The 14,692-nt window shown below is 40.1% G+C and overlaps 1 protein-coding gene across 3 annotated transcripts in view; it reads left to right on the forward strand.

Moving 5' to 3' along the window:
- HSD17B4 (hydroxysteroid 17-beta dehydrogenase 4) overlaps nucleotides 1-14,692 on the forward strand; it is a 114,937-nt gene that overhangs the window by 54,316 nt on the left and 45,929 nt on the right. For all 3 annotated transcript variants that reach the window (XM_061624666.1, XM_061624675.1, XM_061624685.1), the window contains one exon: nucleotides 739-804. In XM_061624666.1, the coding sequence (XP_061480650.1) occupies nucleotides 739-804 (66 nt within the window). The remainder of the gene's footprint in view (nucleotides 1-738; nucleotides 805-14,692) is intronic.

A 14,692-nucleotide genomic window follows, 5' to 3' on the forward strand; every position in this document is an offset into this window, starting at 1 on the left:
GGGAACCTCAGGCCCTACAGTTCTCTGTCTGTCCTTTGGAACTCTTCCCCAGGCCACACCCCTCAGGATGGGGGATAGAGAGGGTGTGTGTAGAAACTAGCCTACTGTACAAAGACAAATTTTAAATTGGTTGCTCCACCCACTTTTCTCTCTGGCCCCAGCCATAACTGGCATGTCCCCTTCAGAAGGATACCCAAAATGAAATGTAGCCCTCAAGCTGAAGAACATTCCCCATCCTGCTTTAGACTGTCCAAGGGGCGTGTCTTACAATACCAGCTATGAAGCTAGCAAGTGGCAAGCTCCCTCTGGCTTGGCTTTTTCCCTGCACTTTTTCTCCAGCTCCTCACAAGCTGTCTAACATCCAGCTCCTCCCTTTCCTAAAATCCTGTGAGGCAAGAGTGATTTGTGTTGGTCATAACAGCTGGCAGCAGAGGCCTCATGATATAAGGCACGAGATGTTCTCAAGCATCAAGAGTGACCATTTCCATGAAGGAATATAGGACTAGACTAGCAGACAGTGGAAACTATATTCCCTATGCCCCTTAATGTTGGTAGATCCTCTGTATAAGCATCCAGGCTGGCTGTACTGGTGTCAGTGCTTTTGGGTGGTGGTGCCCACTTTCTTTAGAGGATGAGGCCTGAAACTGAATAACATTCAAAATATCCAGTCATAACATGTGTTGTGGTATTAGTGTCACTAAGAATAGAGGCATACTATTTATTTCATTTTACTTCCAGATCACAGTAAACCCACCCAACAGACCACCAGATGCTACCATCACTGATGTCACTACCGTAGATCAGGTAAATATTTTACTCTTGCAAACACATTTTTTTAGCAACCGAAAAGACAACTGTACACGTGGACATCAGCAAATGGTCAGTATAGGAATCAAATTGATTATATAATTGGTAACAAAAGATGGAGAACTTCCATACTTTCTGCGAAAACAAGACCAGGAGCAGACTTCAGTACAGATCATGAACTGGTCATATCAAAAATCAGAGTGAAGCTAAAGAAGAAGAACAAAGCAATCATAATGCCAAAATACAATTTAAATAACATCCCAGAAGAGTATAAGGATCAAATAAGGAACAGATTTGAGGCTTTAAGCTTAGTTGACAGAGAACCAGAAGAACTATGGAGTGAAGTCAGAGACATTATCAGGGAAGAATGCAAAAAGACAGTACCTCTAATTAAAAAGAGAGAAAGACCTCAATGGATGACTGAAGAAACTCTTAAAATGGTTAAAGAGAGAAGGAAAGCAAAAGCAAAAGGAGATAGAAACATGGTTAGAACCCTAAATGCAACAATACAGCAACTAGTACATAGGGACAAAGAGAACTATTACAATTATTGTATAGAAATAGAAGGGAAAAACAAAAAGGTAGAACAAGAGCCCTATTCCAAGAGATTAGAGAAATGAAAGGGAAATTTAAACCAAGAGTAGGTATGGTGAATAATCAGTGGGAACACACTAGCTGACCGAGATTAAAGCAATACATTGAAGAACTCTATAAAAGAGATGCCAGGATGACAGATTCATTCCCAGAGTATAATGGAGAACCGGAGATTTTAGAATGTGAGGTGAAAGCTGCTCTTAAAATACTTGGAAGAAAAAAATCACCAGGAACAGCATACCAGTAGAGTTACTAAGACTGAATCTGTCCAAAGTTTGACCAAAATCTGTCAACAAATATGGAAAACTAAACAATGGCTCACAGACTCAAAACGTTCGATATACATCCCAATTCCAAACAAAGGGGATCCCAGGAAATTCAGTAATTATTGAACTATTGCTTTAATATCCCATGTGAGTAAAGTAATGCTCAAGATTCTACAACAAAGGCTCTTACCATATATGGAGCGAAAAATGCCAGACATCCAAGCTGGATTTAGAAAGGGAAGAGGCACCAGAGATCATATCACAAACATACGTGGGATAATGGAATGGACCAAGGAATTTCAGAAGGAAATCACCCTGTGCTTTATAGATTACAGCAAAGATTATACTTTGACTGTAAATCATGAAAAACTATGGAATAAAAGAAATGAGGGTGCCACAGCATCTGATTGTCCTGAAGCTCAACCTATAATCTGGACAAGAGGCTACTGTAAGGACAGAATATGGAGAAACCGATTGGTTTCCAATCGGAAAGGGTGTGAGATGAGTATATTTTATCACCCTATTTATTTAATCTATACGCAGAACATATCATACAGAAAGCCACAGATACCATGGACTGCAAACAAGACAAATAATTGGGTGTTAGAACAAATTAAACCAGAACTATCACTAGAAGCTAAAATGGTGAAACTGAGGTTGTCATACTTTTGACACATAATGAGAAGACATGATTCACTAGAAAAGACCATAATGCTGGGAAAAACAGAAGGGAGTAGAAAAAGAGGAAGGCCAAACAAGAGATGGATTGCTTCCATAAAGGAGACCACAGACCTGAACTTACAAGATCTGAACAGGGTGGTTTATGCTATTGGAAGTCACTGATTCATAGGGTTGTCAAAAGTCATAATTGACTCGAAGGCATATAAGAACAACAGCAAACCAAAAATATTTAAATATACCTATGGGGAGTCCCAGCTGGTTTTGTATTGAAGTTAGAGGTGTGGGATGTAGCTATGCATTTAACAGGTCACCTCAAAGCCATTGGCGACCAGGGTTTTCATATGCAGGCAAGTGACTAGCCTGATGGAGGGAGGATGGATCACTCTATCCTTCTTTAGCCCATTTGGTTTCCATACTAGTAGTGGAGGAAGGAAAGCCTTTTCCTCCTCAACCAGTATGGAAATAAAGGCTAATAGCCTCTTAGCAAGCTAATAGCATCTCATCTGACTAGAGTTTTTGTGGGCTTACTTACAAGGATGCAAGGTAAACTTCATGAATTGCCCCGTTTGGTAGCTTACTTTTTTTAAAAAAAATTAGTAATTTGGACTATGCCACAAAACATAGCAAACTGTAACACTGAGTTAGGAAGTACAATTCTGTGTTCCACCCCACCACCAAACCTCCGGCTTAAATTAACGGGTTTATATCCATAAGAAGTATCACACACTTCTAGGTGTTGCAAGATGGGACACTGGCCTGATCCATCAGGCTCTTCTTATCTTCTTATAAGGAACAAGTACACGCACTCCTTTCCTGTTCTTTCTCCTTCTCCAGTGAAGTGAGCACTGTTCTATTGTGTTTGCTTCCATAAATCTTTCAGTAAAAAGCGTGTGTTGACAGAAGATCAAAATCCAAGTCCAAAAGCATTTAAATTGTTAACAATTTGTGGAGAGATGAATCAATCAATTTCAGCCCCACAGGGAACTCTACCTGGCTATAGAGTTTAAAAGTATATCATCTCATTACTCTTTCCTGCCAATTATCAGATTGATGTTTTAAATCAATGAACAAAGAATTATTCTGCCACAGGATCAATCACACTATTGAAATATGCATTCTGTGATCCATATCCAATTGATTTCTTCCCATTAACCCTTTCCAAAATGTATATTAAGAAACATTTTTCACTGGAGACCAATGGAGAGAACCCTCAAATAGTGATTTACAATAAGAAGGGGGGGGGAGATGAAGCTATCACTATTTTGCACCCTCAGAGTACAGAAGGAAAGATTGTGCCACTGTAATACATGTCTTGTGTGATAGTCTGTTTCTCTCGTAGGAAATGGGTTTGAAGCTTAATGGAGTTTTCATTAACTTCAGTAGGGGACTTTCTTCAGAACTTGCAGTATTAGTGTTGGTTGTAATAGACAGTGATAAATTGAAATTTTCACGAATATCATGTTGGTAGTAGTCTGAATTTGTTGTCTTTGTTCCTTTTCGTTTCTGATTCTAATACTGCAATACTTTGCTCTTCTTTTGGTTCCAATCTGATCTAAGAAGCCCTAACTGACAGAATATATTTCTCCAGTGGGCCCCAGGACACCCCAAGTGGGTACTGTCTTCGTTTGCTAGTACTTGAGCAGGAAAGAGTTAACACTCCAACAGACCGTCACCACAGCCCCTCCCACTGAGTGCTAATTTGTTTTTCCTGCCTCACTTGAGCAATACTTATTTTCGCCTTGCTCTTCACTTTGGTTAGCTTATATCCTTATTTAAGTTTAAGTTATTCTTTGGTGTTGAAAATTGTGTGTGAATGTATATGGAAGATTTCAGACAGTTTTTTTTAATGAATTGGTGTGAGTGTCTAAGTGACTGTTGAGTGTCCATTGATTAATTAATTTATTCTAGAATTAATTATCTTATTTGAAACCCTGAATTAATTACCCAGGTGATTAACTGAGAAGTTTTAAGTTATTCCCCTTACAGTTAATGAATTTGCTGGGTTGATTCCTCCATTTTTTAAAGAGCAGTACTTTTGGCTTAAAAAAATTAAACGGCAGAATGCCTAAGGATCATAACGAAGTCTCTGCTGTAAAAGGTTAAAATCAGGTCACAAAGTGGCAGGAGCAGTTGGTGCGGTAGCGTCTACAGTCCGCTCAGGCAAGACGAAGGTTAGAAAGACAAACCGCAGCAACGCGCACAGGCAGCCGCCATTTTCATCAAAGCAAACAGCCTCACAGTCGGCATGTGGCCCAGTCACTCTAGCAGTAGCACAGAGAAAGGTCAGAGAGCTGTTAATGCTGTAAGCAATGCAGTAGCAGAGCAATCAGGGAGGAAACACGTTGCCAAAACCAAAAATGAAGTGAACCCTGTAAGTAGTGTGGTAGCAGAGCAATCAGGGAGGGATCATGCTGAGAAGAATAGAGAGAGTAATAATGGTGCCGTCTTACCAACGTTGTCGTTATAGTGCAGAAGGGCAACTTAAGTGGAAGAGCAAAGCCAGCAGTGGATGGTAGTAAATGAGGAAAGGCTCTCAGAGGAGGAAAGGTCTTCAGATCCCTCAGTCAGTTTTAGCTCAGATTCAAATGAGGAAGAGGAATTTACAGGATTTAATACACAGCAGCCTGAATTTGCACAGAAGTGCTTGGGCACAGTGCCTTTGTGTAATACTACCACCTCTGGTCAAAATCAGCAACAGCAGCACAGATGCTTACTTAATACGCATAAGCACCAGTGACACCATACAGATTTGGCACGCTCAGTTAATGTGGTCTCTGCTGCCACCTCTTGTTCCAATCAGGAACTCCAGCAGGTGGAATCTTTCATTTAAGTCCTGCTGAATTAAATCATATTGGAAGAGCTCTGTTGGATGGCATTTCAGGAGAACTAGCTGCTTTTCGCCAGTCTTTTGAAGTAGTTTCTGTACAAATCAATCAATTCTGTACAAAACAATCACATTATGCAACAGGGAATAGTCAGTTGCCACCCCATATGTTGCAGTGCAGTCCTCAGATGGTTCAGGGAAGTGTGCCTTCCGATGAGCACTGGGCTACAGAGAGAACGTGCAAATGACTCACCAGATCAACATGATGTGGTCAGAGGGAGAGCGTGGGGGTTCATAGCACACAGACCCGACAAGCCAGGTGGAAGAGCAGTCTACCTTGAGGCTTTTCCATAAAGGATGGCAAAGTCAACTCCTGATGTCTATGGAATTGTAAATTAACTGTTTGGTTTGAGTAACCCTGCTGCGTTCCCTCAATAGTCTTAGGTAGTCCTGTGGAGGGTGCAACATCCACCTCATTTAAGGGGCAATGATTGGGCAGCAACTAATGGCAGCTGAACTGCTGCAGACCAGGAAGACACGCTATATGAGTGGAGCGTGGCCTGGATGCCTTGGTCAGTTGAAGTACACTGAGCTTGGCAATCTGCAATCAAGCATGCAGCTGAGCTCCTGTCAAATCTGCAGCGCCCACCTCAAACGCAAGTACTAGGGGCTGCTTCATGTGTGTTATCTTCATCAAGTGATGAATTTGTGGGCACTAACAATAGACAAGACACTTCATTAATAATGAAAACAACACTGTGGTCTACAGAGAAAATGCAGGAGCTATATGTGCTAATTGCTTACATTCAGATCAGCTAAGCAGGACCAGGGCTTGGAAGATTACTTTTAAAAAGTAATAAATTAGTTACAATTACATGGCCAAAAAAATAGTAATTACAGTTACCATTACAATTGCTCTGAAAGTAACTGATTACTTTTTCTCAAAAGTAATCACTACAATTACATTTCAGTTACTTTTTAAAATAAACCTTCTACAAGGTGCTGGCCTTGGCTGCTGCACATCTAAGTAGCCTAAAACAACATTAAAAATAAACACACAGAAGTAGTAAAAGAATTATTTTGATCCATAAGATAGCAATGGTGGTCTCTTGGCTGGTAAGGAAGTGGGGAGGGAGGCAGAGGCCACCACTCAGATGTTTGCATGTCAAACCAAGTGCACCTCCCCCACACACACACTCAGCCAGCAGGCATAATCTCTCTCACTTAACCACCTCCCAGACCCTGCTCTGCCACCAACTAAGGGACACTCACCCAAGCAAACATTTTCCCCTGAGATGCAAAAAAGTTAAAATACTGTAAATGCAGCACAGTAGTCAGAGAAGATGGTGGAGGCCACTTTGTGTGCCAAGAGCAAACACAGTATTCACACACACACGCGTGCACACACAAACACATCATCTTTCACCTCCACAGTCTTTATCTCCATTCTGCTGCTGCCTCCTCCTTTATCAATATAATTTTTTTTATTCAAGGTTTCAAAAACATAACAAAAAGAAAAAAAACAAATTAATAACTAATACAATAAAAAAATTGACTTCCGATTTGTCGTAAATCAGCTATAGGTCTATAGTATGTAACAAACCTGTCCCTTAAAATAATACAGAATCACTTTCTTCCAGTGGTTATCTTGATTAACCATTAAATCTCATCATATCATTTTATTCTTTCCACACAAAGTCAAAGAGAGGTTTCCAGTCCTTGAGAAATATATCTATCGATTTTTCTCCAAATAGACATGTCAATTAATCCAAGTCTAGTAAATCCAGTAATTTCAACAGCTATTCTTCCATTATCAATGTTAGTTCCATCTTCCATCCATCATCCATCCTTGCACACATAATTCTGCTGTCATAGTCATATAGTAAGAGTCTGATAGGAATTTCCTTCATCACAAATATTTTCTTGCCATCAATTCTGACTGTGTTACTGAAATATTGTTGTAAAGTCATATCTCTGTTCCTCTTTTTTACAGAGTGCACTAGCACATCTCTTGAGAGTTTTTCCCTTGTCACATATCTGGAATTAATTCCATAAACTTTCTCTATTTCAGGTTCCATCAGATCATTCCAGTCCAGGGCTTTTTTTGAAACATTGATAAATTTATCTCTGATATCTTCACCAATTCCTTCAGAGACAGCGCTGAATTCCAAACAATAATCTTTGTCATTAGGATCCATCACAGCCATAAAATCCAAATCTTTTTCCAATTCCACATTTGATATATCTATTCCAATCTCCAGGACTTGCACCTTCCCTTTAATTTTTCTTTCATTTTCTGTTGCTTGTCCAGTTATATCTTCTTTTCTCATAGAATCCTTTATTTCTTTCAGCTCCCGTTTCATTTTGCCAAATTCAATTTTCATCTCTTGTCTGCCCTGTCTCAATTCTTGTTTCGTTATCTCAATCTCATCCATTATTTTCTGAAACATATTTAGAGAGAGAACCCCTTCCTGTACATCCAGGGTCTCAGCCACTTTCTTGATTGTCATACTTAAGACCGAAAAAAAACCCTTCAGTTTCCAATATAGCCACTGTTCCCAAGCAAAGAGCAATTTATTTCTTTTTCCAGCAACAAAGGAGTTAATATTCTGTTGACATCATCTTCTAGACAGCACAAACTGCCTTATCTCTTATGTTACCAGGAGTGCAAAACAAATTTAATTCACAGCGTCAAAATAGTTAGTGGCATAAAGAATAAGCAGATTCGTCAAAATAAAGTAAACCAGAAAAAATAGTCCCAGACATATAATACTCAAATGTTCATCTTGATCAGATTTTTCTCCTCAGATTAGATGCCCCTCATCCGTTTGTATCTTTATAATGCTCAATTCCATGCCAGCTTTTTGCAATAAAAACAAAGACAAACTATTTCGATTTTCTTCCTCCTTAATTCCGTGTATAAAAAAGAAAGTTATAACTCACCTAGGGATTCTTTGTTGTTGATTCTTTAACAAATCTCTTTTACTGTAACACTGATAAGAATGAATAAGAGTAGACAGAAGAATGCTTGCCTGTTAAAATCCGTTTTTCTTTAAAGAAAAAAAAAGTCTCGCTTAGTCAGTTTGAGCTTGCTTGAATTCCTTAACTCCGTCCGACGCTGCTGGTTACACCTTCGTTCATAGGTGATGAATTCCAGTCCCCAACAAACACAACAAAGCTTCTGTAGGTGATCTCTTCGTTTCTCCCTTGCCTGGGAGAAAGTTTTTACCAGTCAAAAAATTCTTCTGACTGGTTTTAAAACTGAAAAAGCTTCCTCTGAGACGGGAGCTCGTCTCAGAGGCAGTCACAGGCGGAGCGATCCTCCTGGGAAGTCGCCTCCTCCTCCTTTATCCATGTTCTTGTCTTCTGGCAACTTCACCACCACCATCCATTTTTTAAAACTGTCTCACTCTCTGCCTCCTCCCTCGTCGCCTCCTACCCACCCACAGAGCATGAAGGAAGAGCGATGCTGCACAGAAGCCCAGTTTGAGGCACATGATTTTCATCCACAAATAGAGGAGCAGAAGACTTCCCCTGCTCCCCCTCCCCAATTAATACCCCAAAGTAATGCTGGAAACATTTCAATTACTCCACAAAAGTAATAAAATTACTCCTAGTTCTATTACAATCAAAATGTAAAGGAATTACCCACTCGTTCCTCAAAGAAGTAATGAATTGCAAGTAATTTGTTACTTGTAACAAATTACTTCCAGGCTCTGAACAGGACATAACTGATCTGTGTCTGTTTTTGTAGCAGATAAGAGAAGTTTGACTGGAAGATGTTAAATCTCTCATTTGCTGAGATACAGTGGCTTGAGTGCACTCAACAGCGCCGTATAGTGGCACATTGGATGCACTGCAGTTTTCTAATTCACAGTGTGTAGTTTCTTAGTCGAGCAACAGACGGCCTTTTCAGCCTGGTTATCCACAGATTGTTGCTGCCAGGCCATGCAAAGATGATGATGATTATTATTATAACATAAATAAGTAAAATAAATTAGTCTGATACCTAGTCTGGTTAGGAAAAAGCAGAGCTTGGAAAAGTTACTTTTTTGAACTACAACTCCCATCAGCCCCAGCCAGCATGGCCACTGGATTGGGCTGATGGAAGTTGTAGTTCAAAAAAGTAACTTTTCCAAGCTCTGGGAAAAAGCCATATCATGGGCACAATTCCACTTCAGATGAGGAAGGGTTTAAGTTCCCAGACTGGCATGCAATTCCAAGGGGCCAGAGTTCAGGGTGGCTTCACAAGTTAGTAGGCAGCCAGATGCTGCTATGAACACTGATTCCCTTGATCCTGAGGTGTCGACAGATATTAAGAAGGAAGTAACTTCCTGCTACAGATTGAAAACAAAGTATCTGGCATGCTGTTAAGGATGAACATTTTATTCATTTGTTTTGTAGAATGTTAGCAGCATTGGATCATCCTGACAAATTAACTGATCAAGAGCACAGAGGTTCCAAAAGAACCTAGTACTAATCACAAGGTGATTCTGCTCCAGCTCCTAAATAAAAGACTTAAGATTGAATGTGAAACACTTCTTCAGACTGAAAGACTAATGGTTTTGGCAAATAAATACTACTATCCAGACCCAGAGTTTGTGCATAAACTGTGACTACCAGCAGTTAATTTGCCAGTGGTTAATTAATTAATTAATCAATTGATTTGGCCACTTTAGTGTCCAAAGCTCATTTACCAAAAGAGATAGCACAACCATCGGACATGACCGTTACAACAATAGCTTAGGTGCATGAAGTGCATCCTACTGTTCACTAACAGTCATCAATTCTGTTTTTAGGTTCATGCTATTCCACAGCAACATCTTACTACTTTCCATTCCACTGCATGGCCACAGTTGCCAAGTACTGTATATGGCACCGATTTGGGCACTTCCATGTAAGGAGGTGAAGAGTTACTGGGTTCCAACCTCCATGTTCAGTAATCAGAAGCTGCAGTCAGCCTCTCAAAGGCAGAGAGGCAACTCTGTTGTAATGTGAGTGGTAGTTTCCATAATGTCCCATACTGGAGAGTCCAGTTACTTATTGTCAAGGCAGCCTTTGCTGGCTTAATATAGCATTAGATCAGTTGGGGTTAGATATGGTATGTGTAACCTAGTATGGGGTTACATAGATATATATCAGAAACTGGTCAGGCCACAGTGGCATATTCTAATGCATTTCTTCTTCTCTGACAGACTGCCCTGATGGCCATTATTAGCTCCATGAGCCTAAGATGAAAATGATAAGGACAATGATGATGATAATAACCTTTAATAAGGTGATGCCACTCAGTAATTATAGGATTGTCACATCAGTCATTCAGGAGTGTTGCATAAGATCCAGCTACAAGGTCAACATCTTTAACGCTCCTAAAAGTTTCAGTTCAGAGTTATTAGGACCTGAGAATGTTCATACAGTGTTGAAGAGTTATAGAGACATGTCTGTAGAGACTGTTAGGGTTTTCCCCTCAGAACACACCAGAATATTGGCCCTTTGTGAAGAGTCTGTTGATTTCTCTAGAGGGCCAGAGGCATACAAGTAAATATCAGTTGCTTCATAAGCGTCATGAGAACGTGAAGGTTATTTCTAGCAGATGACCCTTTTGTTTGGAAGTATTTTCCAAGAGTAGCAGCACATAGTACAAGTTTGCTGCAGTCCTCAATAGCTGAAGGAATGGATAATTACATATATCTTATCGATTCTTGAGGAGTTTAAGGGTCCCTATAGGTTTATATTAATAGGTCAAGATCAATAGGGCAGACAGGTTCGTTATTTCTTTCTTATCACCTAACTGCTCTGGGTAAAAAGGCGTCATCTGCTACTCCAGCAAGATGGATTAAGGGGTATATAGCTTTAGCATGCGTTCTGTTGCACATGCCATTGCCACCAGGTATTGTGACACATTCAACGAGAGCAGCAGCTGCTACTGCAGCATATGCAACAAATGCACCTCTACGAGAGATTTGTCGGGCATCTACCTGGGCGAACCCAAATACTTTGACTAAACATAAATTAGACATTTACGCATCTGCAGAAGCAGCCTTTGGTAGGCGAATTATCTAACAGGTGCTGAAAAATCATTAAATGGTTATGGGCCCACCTATACAATAGATCAGCTCTGGAACATCCCACTTGAGGGTGTACTGGTGCCCACTGGAGAAGGAACCGTTTTACCCACCAGAAAGTTGTTTCTCAGTGGGCACCAGGACACCGCCAAGGCCCACCCTGGGATGTAAACACAATAAAGATTATAAAGAAAATAGATGGAGACTAAAGGGTCAGTGAACAAACCTAGCAGTGTACAACTTTTTAGTTTCACGTTACGGTTGATTTAATGTTTTCAGTGTTTCTATTTGTATTATGAGATTATATTTTTAAGATTGGCCAGACAGTGAACTAGCACTCCGTGGGATGGGCTGTGGTAACAGTCCGTTGGAGTGTTAACTCTTTCCTGTCTCAAGCACTAGCAAAGGAAGACAGTACCCACTTGGCGGTGTCCTGGTGCCCACAGAGAGACACCTTTATGGTGGGTAAAACGGTTCCATCTCTCCATGTTTACAAATTAACTATGCTTCATGCACTGTAGTTGTCCAATAGTCCTGTGAATGTACAGGAATATGCATAGTTGTACTGGATGAGTCTAATAAAAAAGACATCTTTAATAACTTGTACAACTTTTCTTAACGTTCAAAATAAACCACATCCAAGACTCTATAAACTACACAATTTACACCAGGTTTATCCTGAACTCTGACATAATCCACTGTTACTATCTACCTCCACCTTGTTGCTTTCATATCACCTTGTACTGCAGAATTTTTTCCCCAGATTTGATAATGTTGCAGTGCTGGATGTAAATAGGGTTGGTACTAAATGGATGCAAATATCACAGTTAAGACTGTGCACACAACTTTAACAGCCAAATTCCAGGATGTTCAGGAATGTTTTGATAAGGATCTAATGTTACTCCTATAGTGAATTTAAGCCTTTACAGATTACTTATAAAGCTCTCAACTACTTGTGATCTAAGTACTTGAGGAAGCACTTCTGCTTGTACCTGGGAGTTAAGATCAGCCGGAGAGGCTGTCCTTAATGTTCCTTCATTGGGAACTATACATTTTGTGTTTATCTTGATAATGCACAGGCAGACTTTTCCATGGTGATATCACAGCTTTGGCATTCCCTTCGTCTTTAAATTGGCTGGCATTTATGCTGCTCATATTTAGGTGCAAGGTTAAAACTTGGTTGTTCACCTTTAGAAGTTGTTGTTCAGCTGACATTGTGTTAAATGACATTTTTACAGTATTTTTCCTGTATTTTTGTGATTTTCCTGATTTGTGTTTTATTGAATTGCATTGTTACCTGCCCTTTGAATTAAGGGAGGGATATAAATAGTTTAAATAAATAAGCTGGTTCTTGATATAGAAATACTGAGGATGGTCAAGCAAATCTTCTCAAGTGTTTAACAACTTCTGAGGAAGGGAAAGGGAATGGTAATATGGCCACTAACCATATCCCCTCCACAATGATGCATGCACTAGCCACTACTCCACAGCAGCTGTAAGATCTGTGTCAGTATGAAGTGGTCTTGCGCTCATAGCCCCTCTCCTTCACACTGACATAAAATGCCTGCCTGCTAGGAGCATAGCCCAAGGAAAGTGGAAAGGGCCAGTGAGTCATGTGTGGATAGTCCTGCTGCATGCCTCCATGTATACATCCAACATGAGGAAGCAGCTCAACTATGTACTCTCCTTCTGCCACTTGAACCTTGCTGCCCCAGGATGCATTTATGATCCCTATAGGTCCTGCTAGACTGTTGTCACATTGGTGCTGCAATCATGCTGTATGAGGTTGCTCACGGGTTTGATTTTCACGTGATACTAAGCCATGGCTGTTTAACAAACCACTAGTAAACCATGAGTTGTCTGACAAACAGTCAAGCAAACCATGACTTGTTTTTCCAAAGTTTGTTTAGTTTTCCAGCTGTTGTTATACCAGTTGTTGAAAATCACAGGTGGGGAGAGTCTTCCTTCCGTGCTTCCCGTAGGCATCTGTTTGGTTACTGTGAATACAGGATGCTGGACTAGAGTTGCTGGTATGATCCAGCATCACTCTTCTTATGTTAAGTTCTTACTGCCTTTTATTTTATTTTTAAAACCCTGAAAGCATATTTTCTTTCATAGTGGTTTCCATAGTTATTTTTCAATAAAATATTTTTTTGGGGGGGGAAATCTAATGTATTGCTGTTATTTTTACCTCTGCCTTTCTGCCTCATCAACTCCAAGACTGTTGCCTTAGTTCTTGATAAACAGCAGCAATGATTAAAGGGCCATTTGTGACTAACAATCCCATTCAACATGACTGCATTTATCCCTGTTAGTATTGACTTCTGTGACAGCAAAAGGAATACTAGCACCAATAGAACCCAACTGAAAAAGCAGAAATGCCTCCAGTAGCACTGGGCTGTATGCAGAAATGAACAATTAATCTAATTTAGAATATTTTATACGATATCACAGCAAAAAAATTAAATGCATGCTTAACTTGAAACGATGATTGTTAATCTTACCCTTGTTGATAATTTAACCAAGTGTTGGATTACTTTGCTGTTTCTCTTTGTATTGCTACTCAGAATTGAGATGATAAGCTTATTTCTGGCTTGGGTTCAAGTGTTTGCATAGTAGAAAATAATGGGCACTTTGAATTGGGAATAGCAGATGCAAGAATCACTCAGACCTGGAATATACAAATCATAGATAAAAAGGTTTTACTCACATACAGAATTGTGCACTCAACGAGTTTATTTTTGGCATAAATGTTCTACCAGTGCTCAGGAATAAATCTTCAGCCAGTTAACTTATCTCAGACAGAGTTAACATGGGCATTAGGAGGACCTGCAGAGGAACTTGCTGGAGGACTGCTACTTCCTGCAACCCAAGGTAAAGTAAGAAATCCTGAACTATGTGGGAGGGGCCCATCTTGTAGCTCCTCCCAATGCCTATGTTAACTCTGTTTGAGATGAGTTGATGGGAAGCAGCCGCAAGGTGGACTCCTGTGTATTGCAGGGCTTCTCATTACCTGGCAGCACAGGTAGGTGTGCAATGGCTTCCATGCCTCCAGTACAATTTGAGCTGAGAGCCATCTTGTGCGTTGTGCAAAATAAATCTTTTGATGGAGGCGACATAATTCTGCATTTTACCACTTTAGACTGCCAGTAGTGGTGAGGTGTGTGTGTGTTGCATTTCCTACCCCTGCATATTGTAAATGAGTATATTGTAAAGAAAATAAAGATTTAGCATAGCCTACTCGCTATTGTGCTAATTTTACTACATGGTGAAGCCTCATTACGCAGGGAAGCATTCAGAGATATGACAGCTCCCCTACACTCTGAACTGGTACATTTTATCAGCTTATCTGTGCTTTGTTACCAAAGGTAGTGCTTGCTTTTTCAGAGATACATTATATTAGGTATGGGAACATATTTTAAAACACTTTATATTAATGACAAACCCTGCCTCCG

The sequence above is a fragment of the Rhineura floridana genome, chromosome 1 (assembly GCF_030035675.1).
Source record: "Rhineura floridana isolate rRhiFlo1 chromosome 1, rRhiFlo1.hap2, whole genome shotgun sequence".
Classification (NCBI taxonomy): domain Eukaryota; kingdom Metazoa; phylum Chordata; class Lepidosauria; order Squamata; family Rhineuridae; genus Rhineura; species Rhineura floridana.